The 13,735-nt window shown below is 40.9% G+C and overlaps 1 protein-coding gene across 13 annotated transcripts in view; it reads left to right on the forward strand.

Moving 5' to 3' along the window:
* Positions 1-707: 707 nt before the first annotated feature.
* Positions 708-13,735, forward strand: part of tns1b (tensin 1b) — a 190,554-nt gene continuing 177,526 nt past the window's right edge. For 9 of the 13 annotated variants that reach the window (XM_086267180.1, XM_086267185.1, XM_086267186.1 and 6 more), the window contains exon 1: positions 709-1,122. In XM_086267180.1, coding sequence (XP_086123306.1) covers positions 1,024-1,122 — 99 coding nt within the window. In that variant the 5' untranslated portion in view covers positions 709-1,023. Of the gene's footprint in view, positions 1,123-13,735 lie in introns of all 13 variants that reach the window. The other 4 variants (XM_086267183.1, XM_086267187.1, XM_086267194.1 and 1 more) reach the window with 2 other exon arrangements.

The following is a 13,735-nucleotide window of genomic DNA, read 5'->3' on the forward strand; positions in this document are numbered from 1 at the left end:
TGACACACTGTCTTATCAATATTGTTATTCTGCAGTTGTAGTATAATAGATAGTAAGTTAGATACTTTGATCCCACAGGGGAAAGTTTTGTGTTACAGTAGCATGATAAAGAGTAAAAATAGAACAGTCTACAATACACAACAATAAACAACAAGGTTAAAATAAAAGTGCCACACACAGGACCTCATACTATGAGATAGTGCAGGAATTTATGTATTTACAACAGTGATAAAAAAAAAACAAGGAAAGTATAATTGAAGTTAAGTGAAACAGTTAAAGTAAGACTGACATTGTGTAAGAAGGATGTGCAACTTGTATTATTAAATAATATGCATGCTTTAAATCTATAGTGTAAAACAAGCTGCATGCCAGTATAATACTAAAACATGTCCTGGCAGGTGTGTTCACCTGTCACAGGATGCAGCGTCATCCCTTTTTAAATACACATTAAAGAATATGTCAAACACTGGAACTCATTAAAAGAAACAAAAAAAAGCAGTGGAATAAGTTTGGGCCTGTACCACCTGATGCCGCCAATCTCTGGACACACCCCTGCACATGTTTACCTGGAGGTCAGATAATTACCCCGGGGAAGGCGGAGGGAGAGCATTGGTGTGGATTGTACCTGTTAGGACAGAAATGGACGTGTTTCAGTCTTTACAGTAATGTAACACAGCTAGTGTGTACTGTCCGAATAAATGAAGTGAAGAGAGAGAGCGAGAGAGGGAGGGAGGAACACCTTCAGTGTTTAAGGCTACCTGTTCGTCCTCCACAGTCTGCAGTGGGAAGCGCTCAGTCTGCGCGTGCGGGCGAAAACAAGTGCGACAAACTCCTGGAAACTTCTCCGCGCCCCAAACAGCGCACAGTGATGCCGCACAGACTGCGCCGATTCACGATGCGTTTAAGCGGAATGAAGCAGTAATTAGTGCGCCTACAGCTGCAGCAGTGGCGTGAGAGAACAAGGGCACCGAGTGCTGGGAGTCTTTGAATGGGTTTGGACGTGTGCGCTCTGGCTTTGCTCGGATGGGATGCTCGGTGAGCTTCATCTGCTGTGAAGAGGACTTTCTGCAAATGCCTGTTTACCACCATGGGGAGGAGAAGAAGAAAGGAAGCCCGAAGAAGGTAAGGAGAAGTTGCCAGAAGGGGGGAAACGCGCGGGTGGCCAATGTGCGCAGACACGAGTGGGCGTCCAATTTTAGCAAAAGAACAGACAGGGCTTGCCTGCGTGTTTGTTCAGGTTGTTTTCGCTGCAGGCTCGGTTTGTTTATTTGCTTACGCGTGTGTGTATGTGTGTGTAGTACATAAGCCAGATGACTTTCTTTATGTAGGACATCAGATAAGACTTATCGACCTTTGGTTCCGCTTGCTAAAGTCGATTGCAGGCAACATCAGATTCTCTCCAGCAATAAGTCACCCAGTGAGAGCAGGATATATCCAGTGCTCCTTAAATGAACAAGAAACAGCCTGTTCACGAGCATCAATCCAGGTTTAGTGTGCGTCTAATTCCTGCGTTGACATTAGGCATTCAAACACTGCTCCTGGGAGGAAATGAGGTAAACCATTCACTACAATGGATGCCAAGGGCAACTCTGAAAAGTCCAAGTTCAGTCATGCTTTTAGTCCATGACAAAAACACGCATCAAAGGAGCTACCTGTGGTGATGTCATGGAAATAATTTACATTTTCTTTCTCTTACCCTCCGCTGCTGTGTCTGCGGTGGTGGAGCCTTCAGAGTAGCTCAGTAAAGGGTCAAGTTTAAATCACAAGTTAGCGTGGCTGTGACCTGTGCCACATCAACACTTTTAGATATGTTTGAGCCAGTCTTTCAGCCGCTCTGAGAAGATAAACTACCCACCTCTCAGCACCTCTCTGACAGGAAAATCAACTTTGAGCTGTAGGCTCTCTTTGAAGATCAGTCCCGATGCCAAACTGCAGCTGCGAACAGCCTCCGGTTGGTTTGGTGTAATTTAGAGGTAATCAGGAAGTTTTCCAAAGTCTGACCCCCCAAAAGTTAATATGGTTTTAGGCTCTCTGCTTAGAATGAGCTATAGTGCTGTGCAAAAGTCATAAGCCACCCATCATTTCTTCTAGGCTTTCTGAAGGGTTTTCAAAGTTTTTCTTTGGACACTGGCTGTGACTCTTTTTTCAGTCCAGTCTTTGTACCTGATCATTCTCAGAGGAATTTTTTAAGGTCATTCATAAACTACTGTATGTGTGAAGTTAATCTTGAGTCTAACTTATCATACTTTTAGCGTGATGAAAATAATCTGATACAGCTTTTGCACTTATGATACATTTTAGTTACTTTCAAGATCACATGCCCGTGTCAGCCTCTTTATTTGCATTTTCTTCCCTTTTCTAATCTTTTTCTGCTGTGATCAGATATTTCTAACCTGTAGCCCTACAGATAAGCTCAAAAGGTGCTTCTTGCTCCAAGGGTGGGAGTTATTTAACAGTCTTTTCCCTCTTTCTTTGTATTTGTTCATAAATTTTGCGTTTCTGCAATCAGAATCTGGCAAATCAAGACCTCTGTGCTCTCTTGTGATCACATTGTGATGCACATTCTTATACCCCTGTGCAGCCTGCAGATGTGTGGATAAATGCATGCTTGTGCCGGTATGATACACACTGCTTCTTTCTCGACCTCCCGAAGCGCTGCTGGCAACTGTTTACATCAGCCTGTGTTTCTAAAACCTTTGTTGTGGCTCATGTGTCGGGTCTCAACATGAATTGTATGATGTCCTGGATCCATAGAGTGGAGACAAAATTTTAAGTTTATTGAGAAAATCAATTAAAAGGAACAAATAACGTTGCGTGGAGGTATTCTGCTTCTGCAGGGCCTGCTGGCTGAGTGAGATGTTCAAAGGGTCATTTAAGGCTTTGCTAGGTGCCATTGATGGTAAGAAGCAGTTCCAGTTTCGCTGGAAAAACAACCAACTTAGATATCTTTCCACTCTGGTCCTTAGAGCCTCCCACTGTCTGAGAAGCCTCTGTTTAAATGATGGTGCGAGTTTTTCTACTTTAAATGTATATATTTTGATTATGTCCAGTGCACCAGCTTTGGCCCAGTTCCGTTTCGGCTTTTACAATATGTCTAATATGTTCGCAGTCGTTATCATTACTTTCTTTCTTCTTGGTTTTTATTGCTAAGGTATCTTATGTGCTTTTCTAAAATGTCATGAAAGTTAACAAACCTGAACTTAATTTCCATGAATGCTGTTTCATTTTGTTTTGGCTTCTAACAAAGTGAATAATTCCGCTCATCTCATACTTGCTGTTGTGTGGCGTTTCCTGAGTATCTGAGAGGGTTTTGGGGCCAGACTGGATTTGACGTGTGTATTTCTACACACTTTTGCTCAAATTAAGCATTTAGATGTAGGTTCCCCAACATTGAGTGCTGTTTAAAGCCAACTAGCTTTAAGTAGAAGTGGCTGATAAGGTCCTCCAGCACCATGTTTGCTCTGCTGCGTGTTTACTAACCACACTTCGAAGTGAAAGCAGATGTTTCGTGTGCAGGTGCAAATATCTGTGTGACTTTTTCAGGACTCTCTCAGTAACGGACAATGAAATGTTCTTTGTCGTAATTTTTACTTTTTTTTCTTTTTTAACAGTGCTTCATCAAGTCTGTTATTTCCATTTATTTTCATTCTTTCAAAACAAGGAAGAAGAGAGAAGTGGGATCACAAATTTCCCCACGTGTGGGACTAATAAAGGTTATCTTATCTTATCTTATTTTGGAAATCTTGGAAAAACACCTGAATTAAACTGAAAAGAAAGAGGCACAGGCTAACTGCAAATTCCTGCGAGGGTGTCCCAAAGTTGCCACTGTGTTGTAACCTATGCCTTGTAGTTAAGTGCATGTGGCATTCTTCTGTCAAACACTTATTTGTGCTTTTTGATTTCTTTTTTAAATTCAGACTATTCAACAATCTTTCCATCTAACATGCTGCAACTGCCGCCCTGGTGGGGAATCACCAGATGACACCATGTGCATCAGTACTGTGGAAGGAAAATCCTTTAATCTCTTAAATAATAGGCATCTATTGCCCACCATAGCACAGACACATACTTTATATTAACCAGTGTAATCCTGTGCTGCTTGGAGGTAACACTACAGACACATTTTTAGAGCATCTCGGGTGACTTTTCCTGGATGTGCTGAGCTGCCAGTGGTGCACACAAGCAGCTGGCACTGAGGCGTTTAGGGCTGTGGGCGCACTAAGAGCTGTGGGAAATGAATGCCCTGACTCTGCCAGCAGAGCTGTGGCTCCAGTAATGAAGTAGTGCCAAAGCGTTTAAAATAGTCACTCAAATGAGGTAGCCAAGTGTCAATCATGCTGAGTGTAAACAATCAGCAGTCGCTTGAAGGAGCGGTGAAGAAGAAGCTCTAAAAGGGTCCATGTGTGAAATCCTGCTGTTCCCTAGTTAGTATAGCTTGAGTGTTAAAGAGAAACTTGGTTAACAAGCATTTTAAGCTGTAAACTGGACTAAAAGTTGTCGACCTTTGTGTTGAAAACCTTTGCTTCCCAGAGGGTTTTTTGCATACCATTTGTTTTCCTTTTCATGTCTATGTGTGCGTTGGTGGTGTACTCAGGTGCACACAGATTACTTTACGTGTGATGCTTGTGGTTTGTTTTCCTTATGAAGAAGATAGTTTTGGCTACACCTGTCAGCAGTGCTCAGGGAAGCTCAAGGCACCGAACTTTGAAGAGCGATAACGATCGAACAAAATATAAAATCAAGACTTTGATCTAGATGAGGGGGAACTGAGATTGTTTTGCTGCGAGGTGCTGTGATACAGTGGGAACACATGCACCGACAGATGATTGGCAGAGGGATCCATCAAAAACAACATAAACTGTGATTTCTTTAGCTCATTCAATCAAATGACCGATGAGCTTATTCAGTGGAAGTCTAAGATCTGCAAGAATTGCTACTCCTTCTAGACTATTGGTGAGATTTGACTGAAAGGGAGTAGTCATGGTAGGTATTCAACTTATTGGGAAAAAAGCTCTACTTTTAACCCCAGAACAACATCCAAATAACTGCAGCCCTCACTTGCCTCGGTTAAGGTCATTGTTCATGACTCCAACATAAGAAGGAGACTGGGCAAAAATGGCCTGCATGGCAAAGTTCCAAGACGAAAACCACTGCTGAGCTGAAGCAACATAAACATTTTGCTTTGCTAGAAAACATCTTGATGATCCACAAGAGTTTTGGGAAACTGACGAGACAAAAGTTGAACTTTTTGGAAAGCGTGTGTCCAATTATATCTGGTGTAAAGGTAACACAGCATTTCAGAAAAGGAACGTCAAACCAACAGTAAAACATGGTGGTGGTAGTGTGATGGTCTGTTTTGCTGCCTCAGGAAGTGGAAGACTTGCTGTGGTAAATAGACCATGAATTCTGTTCTCTACCAAAAACATCCTGAAGGACAATGTCCGGCCATCTGTTTGTGACCTCAAACGTGCACCTGGGTTCTGCAAAAGGGCAATGATCCAAAACACACCAGCAAGTCCACTTCTGAATGGCTTAAGAAAAACAAAATGAAGACTCTGGAGTGGCCTACACCTTCATTTATAAATTGTATTTTGTGTTTATTCGTGTTATTTTTGTCTAATATTTAAATTTCTTTGATGATCTCAAACATTTAAGTGTGATAAACATACAAAAAATAGGAACTCAGAAAGGGGGGCAAACACTTTTTCACACAACTGTAAATCCAGCATGATAGCTAAGCTTTTGTCTCCAAAATATACAACATGTTGGTGGTCAAAATACTATAGGCAAAGCGAAAAACATGGTGTTCAGAAACCAAAGGGTGCCTGCATATAGTCTATGGAGCAAACTGTAAAAAGTTCTTGTCCGGTAAGGCTAGATATCAAGAGCTGTCTAACAGCTGAATGACCAATCATGGCAGAGCTTTCCTCCTGCTGATCCAAGCTAGCACCAACCCTTTCAGTTTGACTGACTCCCAGAAGCAAGTGCTAAAGTAACCGCATCATATAAAACTTTGGCAAGCTGCCTCCAGCTCAGAATAGCCAATTGAATTCCTGGTGACAAGTGGTGAGCAGCTGATGTGTTTAAAAAAAAAAAAAAAAAAAAAAAGTAGCTCTACAGCAAAACATTATCTTGCTTTATTTGTTTTTTAACTCTTGAAGAGCTTCTGATATTGAGAAAAGCTGAGAGAACTGAACATATATTACTGTAGTTGAGTGTCCTAAATGTCTTTCTCTTATTTCCTTTCTTTAGTTTCTTCCTCTCCTTTGGCTCCATATGTTCATGAAACAGACTGCACAATGGTCAGTTAACTTGCACAAGTGTCTACACCTCAGCTTAAACTGGAGGAAATCCACATCTATTTGTAGGCTATTTTGTCCTTGTAATTGCCCTGCCTTTTAAAATATGCTTTTTGTGAAGCCAGCCAGGGCACACCCTAAGAGATACTTAGCAGACCAAGCCATGTGGGTATATTAAGAGTGGATTCATCACGTGGAGAGAAACATGACTCCATTGCAAGGTCTATTGCTATGTATGCTGCTTTGTCAAGTGGGTTATTGTTTGGTGGCACGTGCCATGCACACCAGATAAGCTGGCAGTAAATTGAGCATTGCAGTGGTAGATGGCCAAAGAGGCAATTTAAATACTTTGCACTGGAATCAAAATAAAGTTGCTCTGTAAATGAATTCCATGCACAATTGGTGTTTAAAAAAACAACAACAACATACATTGGGTACATACAGCCTGCACATTTGCATGTAAACAAAGTATGCTTTGTTAGCATGAAAGTTGATACATGTTGCCAAAGGCTGAGCACTGCTAAGATTGGGGTGTTTAAATATAAATTAATGTATTTCTGATGACTAGTGCTGAATGGGAACAGCTGGGTTCATGCTCTTTTTTTTTTTTTTTTTCCTTTTTTCTTTTCTTTTCTTTTTGGCTTAGCGCTGCCTTTAGAGTCTGCTTACCTGTTTTATAAATGCCCAGAATCCACTGTCTGGCTTCTGTTAGGTCCACCAACATCCTGGAGAAATATCTTGCTGGTGCTGCTGTGTACTTTGGCTGCCCAGGCAGGCAGTGAACAGTTTGTTTTAGCTCCTGCCCTCAGAGCAGCTTTGCCTTGCAGTTCTATACAGAAAGGAACTCTGGTTTGGTTGTGTAGGCCCAGATAACCGGAACAGTTAGTTCAAAGCAGAATAAGAATTGATCTTGACCATTTCTTAAATTACTGATCAGTTCTGCATTCAGAAGGAAAACATATTGCTCATATAAATTAAACCTCGAGCTTTATTTCTTTTAACTGGTTGTCCCAACGCTGGCAGAACTGTGACAGCTAGCAGTGAGTCTCTCTCATCTCTGTGATGGAAATTTGGCTCAGTGTTCTTTGCAGAATTGTTTTAATTCAGTCAATCGGGAGAGTTTTTGAACATGAACGGCTTGTTTAAGGTCATCCCACAGCATCTCGGTTGGATTGAGGCCACTCCAAAATCTTTTGAGCCATTCAGAGGTGGACTTGCTGGTGTGTTTGAGATCATTGTCCTGTGGCATAACCTCGGGGGGGTGAGTAACTTTTTCAGACAGGATCCAAGTAGGTTTGGATATAATTTAGGATTGGCAAAGGTGTTTTCTTAAGCTCAGACCATTAGTACTCGTGAGGTTGGGGCATGAACCAATTTTTATTAGGTGGTCCCTATGTACAATACTGCTGACTAAGAATTTAGTGGGTACTTTTGACCATAAAGCCCATCTCTGGCAAGTTCCTGCCAGTTCACAGCCTAAACTGTAGGATGTGGTAGGAGTTGAGGAGGCCAGCCGTGGAGTCGTGCACATCTGGAGATCTGCACAGTAGCCATGCAGGGCTGAAACCACCAATCTGTTGAATGACAGAGGAAAGTGGGAGGTCATTGGTGAAAGAAGGGAGGCAGCCACAAGAAACTGTTTCAGATTTTTACCTCACAGATGTATTTTACTTCTTCTAAACAGATCTTGTGGACAAAAGTCTCCCTCTGTGTTATGTTGACTAGCTAATAAATGATGAAGGGATGAAACCAGCGTTTTCTGAATAACCCAGCAGGCGGTCACTCACTGGCTGTAGTAAAAAGTGTAACGTATAAAACGTCTATTGAAAAAAACATCCTGCTTGTTAATTGATTTATGATCTCATTATCCCATTGCTAGAGAGTAATGGTCTTACTCTCTAGTTTAAAGTCTAATTTACAACAGCATGATTGTGAGCATGATGTTCATTTGTAAACTGCATGAAAAAGTGGGGTATTTTTTGGTGGCAGAGTTCTTACTGTGCTGACCTGCACAATGTCTCCAGTTTCTCAGTCAAAACAGGGAAAAAAATGAACAAGATTGATGGTTAAAATATACAACTTGATTTATTTTATTTTATTTTTTTGGAGAGTCCACAAACCAGTGGCTGACATAAGGAATGTGTAAGGAATATCACAAAGCCCACTTGCTACAGTAGTTATTGGTTTTTTTTTTCCCCTCTGGTTTGGATTTTTGTCTCATATTTTCCTTTAAAGTTTCCCATTATTTGGTTTGATCAGAGTTATGTTAACTTATGAATTAACTGCTGTTTTAAAGAAGGCTTTAACTGGATGTTGGTTGCTGATGCTGTGCCGATGCTCTTCACGGTCAGTGCTGCTGTTGTTTTCATGTTAACTGGTTAAGTCAAGGAAGGCTGAAAATCTCAGCCCTTTTCTGGCTTTTTTATTCCTCTTAGAGTTAGATTAAAGGTGTGACAATTAAACTGAATTAAAATGAAATTTCAGTGTTGGATTTGACATTTAGCATGTTTTCATTCAGATTTTCCTTCTGCATTTAAATCAGTACATTTTTCTGTGAATCCAGACTTGTCTATAGGACTTTCATAAGTACTTTTTAAAATGCGAAACAAGGTTGTGTTAGTAGCCAGTCTGACACCAGTAATATGCTGGACTGCTCCTTCCTTAAGAAATGAATCCTCATTTCATTTTGATGCCTGTCAGGTGCTGCTCTCAAACTCCCCTATTTCTGAATTCCCACCAAAGTGTCAGATGGCAGGCGGGGGCTTTCCTGGCATTTGAAAGTTTTCGATAAAGGTATGCGGTGAACTGAGAGTTACCTGCTGCCCCATATTGCATTCCAGTGAATGCATTCGCTTTGGGAAACAGTGTGTCCTCTGTGCCGTGTCTCTGGGGAGGCCTATCATTTCACTCCTACCTGCCGGCACTGACCTGCACATGGGCTACAGAACAAGACCCTCTCTGTGTGTTCCTCTGTGGAGAGGTGCCCACTGTGTACTTGACCGGGAAAAGGGCGTGATGCCTCAGCAAAAGTTAACCCCCATCATTTTCCCTTTTTAATGCCTGCACACACAGGAATTTAACCTCTTGCAGACATTTTATTCTGATGCTGCAAGCTTTCAATGGAGCATGTGACAATCTGGACTGAATGATTTATTGTCTTCGACTTCAAGTTGTTATGCAAAGGATTTAGATCAGAAGATGACAAAGGCAGTAAGTTTATCCTGATATGTGAAATTCCCGTCTCTGGGACTAAATAAGGCTATCTCATCTCATATTGCGAATCTTGATATAGTGAATCTGTTCCCCTCAAATGAGGCACTTTTAATGACTCTCTGTCTCTTTGCATCTTTATCAACAACCCAATAAACTTTGCAACGAATACCATGAGTCAGGAGTTCTTCGAGTTGATGATCTGTCCCTGGCAACAAATTCATAATGCAAAACTGTCAATATCAGGAAAGAGTGAGCATGCTACTGGCCGGACTCCTAACCTGATGTGTTACCCAGTTATGTTAATAACTGGTAACAAATTCATAAATTTATATTCTATCAGTGTTTCGTGTTACAGTAGATCCTCCATCAGTATGTTAATCTGTCAAAGTGGCGGACAGCCTTGAGTTTTTTTTATTGACAGCAGAAAACATTTGGCTAATGCAATCTCTAACATCATTTTCAGGCCTGGATTTGTGAACTCTTCCAATGAAAACTGGTGTTTGTTCGTTTGGTTGTATCGGGACACCTGGTTTTTATCGTTATGGTGCTCGACAGGAAGGACAAATTTGAGGTAGTTGGAGAGATGGAAGGAATTTTTTTAAGAACTATAACTGACAGTATAAACATTAAAGAAAATTTATTCAAAATGCAAAATGCCAATAATATTTTGAATAACGTAATAAAATAAATGAACTTTTTAGCTTGCAGGATCTTCTAAAGTGCTCTGCTTCTTTAAATTAGTACAGTTAATTCAATGAGAATGAGTTGCTGTACACCAAAACAAAACCAGGTGCAGTAGATTTATATAACTTATATTTATATAAGATCTCGAAAAGCTCATCCACGCCTTTGTAACGTCGAGGCTAGACTATTGTAATTCACTTTATTGTGGTCTCCACTCTTCCCTTTTACAGAGATTACAGACAGTTCAGAATGCTGCAGCTCGCATTCTAACTAAAACCAGCAAGTTTGCCCACATTACTCCTGTCCTTGCCGATCTGCACTGGTTGCCTGTCAAATATCGTATTCAATTTAAAATTTTGTTGTTTACTTTTAAAATTACTAACAACACTGCACCCAGCTACCTTAAGGACCTTTTAAACCCTTATGCTCCTGCTAGGGCTTTAAGGTCATCGTCACAGTTACTGCTGGCTCAGCCCAGATCTCGACTTAAGACTAGAGGTGATCGATCGTTTGCTCTTGTTGCACCTGTGCTGTGGAACAATCTCCCGATTGGCATCCGGGCATCTGATTCTATTCATTCTTTTAAATCACAGCTTAAAACATATCTTTTTAAACTTGCCTTCTCCACCTTTTAATTGCTGGTTTGTTTGTTTGTTTGTTTGTTTGTTTGTTTGGTTGCTGTGACCTATTGACCTCTTGTATTAATTCCCTCCTATCTTTCTATTGGTGTCTTTTATTATGGTGGTACAGCTTTTATCTTGCTATTACCCATGTGCTGTAGTCATTCTTATTGGTAGCTTCTATCTATGAACATAACTCGTTATTTTTATTTATCCGTTATCAATGTTTGAACCTTTTATTGTTTTATGTAAAGCACTTTGGTATGCCCAAGGCTTTTAAATGTGCTCTATAAATAAAGATTGTTGTTGTTGTTGTTGTTGTTGTATAACAAAACAGGTTCGCTAGACGGGTATGTTCTCGTTACTACAATAACAAGATATCAACCCTTCTCTCTTTTTCACTCATCTCTATGATTATTCTTATAACTGGCTGCTGATTTGTATCTGGCTCTGGTATGATAGCTGTAGCTTTAGCCATTTTGCCTTTGTTAGGTTCTTTAAGATAAACGTCTGATTAGGTCCGTTGTTATGAACGTTTAGAGTTGATGAATGTTAGGATGTGGCTGTGAGTGTGCACGTGACTATTTGCCTGTGTGCATGAATGAGACACACTGGCTTACAGTCAGACATACATGATGGTCATCCATCCCAAAAATTGATGCCCACCTTCATGTTTTCAAAGCTGTCCAGTGGGCCAGATTGGAGTCTTTTCTAGGCTGATTCTGGTCCCCGGGCCTTATGTTTGACACTCATAATTTACAAAATTGAGTTGCATATCCATCTTACATTAACTTTTTGTTCAGATATGAAGCAGAAGGAAAGATTTGCTTTAATAATAGCGAATCATAACTATTTGCCGTTAAATATCAAATGTAGTATTAATGCACGCACATCAAAAAGTTTTTATGTCAACAGCAGGCGTGTAATTATCCGACTTTTGGCCTTTTCTTTCTTTTGGGAGTCAAACAGCTTTCTACTTTCAAAGCCTTGCAGGCAGAGGATGTGTGAATCCGATGAGCGGATATTTCTTTTCCAAATAGCCTTTCAGGACATTACTGATGCAGCGATGCGTGACGTTTGCCACAAAGCCTCTGGAACGAGAAGATAAAGGGATACAAAATGAGCTTCTTAAAGTGTCTTTAATTCACTTGGCAAAGCACAGTGGATAGAATGACAGTCGAAATAATAGATTAAAGCAGAGAGCAGCTAAATTTTCCCTCCAGAGTCCCAGTTGTTTGCTTCTTTTCTTAGAACGTAAAGCTGAGATCTTACTTGCACCTCGGCCTCGGACCTTGTTGCAGCAGTGCTACATAATACACACTGTTTGGTCTTATACCATCCAGCTTCGATGGCTTTGTGTAGCTGTGAATGTGGCCTTTTTATGCTCCAGTTTTGTTGATATTTTTTTATGTGTGTGTGTGTTTGAGGGGGGTGAATTTTCTTGTCTTCGCTCCTAAAACTTGGCAAGGCGATGTGGCATTCGCTCTTGGCAACGTCGAAATCCCACAAAGTGTCGCTCTGGGGGCTTTTGTAGCCATTCACAACGCTTCCGAGTGATGGACAGGCAGCTCGGCTCTCCCAGGTCGCATCCTTTTTGCCTCAAAATGTGTCTTTTGTTGATATTTGTGCCTCCTCTCTTTTCCCGGGGTCTTTTCGCCAAGGTCTGATGCCACAGGGCTCCAAGGGTAATTACTGTGACAGTGGAGCAAAAGTTAGGCTGGGCTGCCCAGGTCGCCCAATCATGTTTTCATCATCAGGAGAATGTTTTTCTTTGGGGGCGTAATAACCCCCCCTTGACATGCTGCATTTACTCTGAATACACACAGGAAGAAAGACCCCAGATTTTTTTCATCTCTCCATTTTGCACTAATGTTTGTAACAAGCTGAGGCAGATCTTTGTTGCCAGTTTGCCTTTACTGTTTTCATTTCTCTTTCCCCCCCCCTTTTTTTTTTAAAGGGATAGATTTCCTCACTTACACATCCCTCTTAGGAGGAATATCATAGGTATTTGCTCTGGAATGTGGTTTCTAGACTGTAAAAAAACAAAACAAATAAGAAGGCACAATTGGTATGATGAAACGTCACCATAAAGTGTCCAATAAATATAAAAAGTGTTTGTATAGAAAGTATGTAACTCTGTAATTGGACACCAGTCCTGTAACTTCCTCACACTGACGCATCAAGCTGTGTCTTTATCCATATTCCTGTAACTAAAAAAGCGTTGTTTTTTTGTTTTGTTTGTTTGTTTTTGTCTGTTTTTTTTACATGTATGGTGGCTTTCAGGGCCCTTAATGTAACAACAGGGGACAACGGTAGTTTGTTCTGTCGTGAAAGCTTGTGCAGTTATTATTAGTAAAATGCGAGCAGAAACTCAGTGGCCCGCCATTTAAAAGGAGAGAAAAAAAAAAAAAACAAGAGAAAAAAGTTGCATGTTTCACGTTCCTGTCCTGATCCCTGTTAATGAGAGCAGGCGTGTCCCACCCCGTGCACAGGGCAAAGGAATCTTTAATTAAATCACACTCTTGGACGCGATGCTGCACATTTGTTACACGCGCCTGAAACCCTACACGACCACGACGACATGCCGCGCATTTATGTCACATGGGCCGGCCGGGAGTTTATTTAGGGTGGCTCCAAGGCCCGTGTTCACACTAAAGCTGAAAATATAGTGATTCTATTTAGATTCACACGTGTGGGATGATTAAAATGATATCTAGATGATTGGAATGTGTCTGCAGACTTTTTTTATGCTTTTAGTTCGCTATCCTTGTCATGATTCCAGCTGCATTTGTCTACTGCAGGCAGGGCTGTAAATGGCACTGGGACTAGAGATTTTGGGCATTGGTGTCTTATAAGGCTGCTCGATTATGCAAAAAAACATAATCAAAGTTATTCTGATCAATAGCTGATTATTTGACA

The sequence above is a fragment of the Aulonocara sp. 'chitande type north' Nkhata Bay genome, linkage group LG16 (assembly GCF_057382095.1).
Source record: "Aulonocara sp. 'chitande type north' Nkhata Bay isolate Kocher_YH1m ecotype deep benthic linkage group LG16, A_spYH_male_GT1.1, whole genome shotgun sequence".
In the NCBI taxonomy this organism is placed as follows: Eukaryota; Metazoa; Chordata; class Actinopteri; order Cichliformes; family Cichlidae; genus Aulonocara; species Aulonocara sp. 'chitande type north' Nkhata Bay.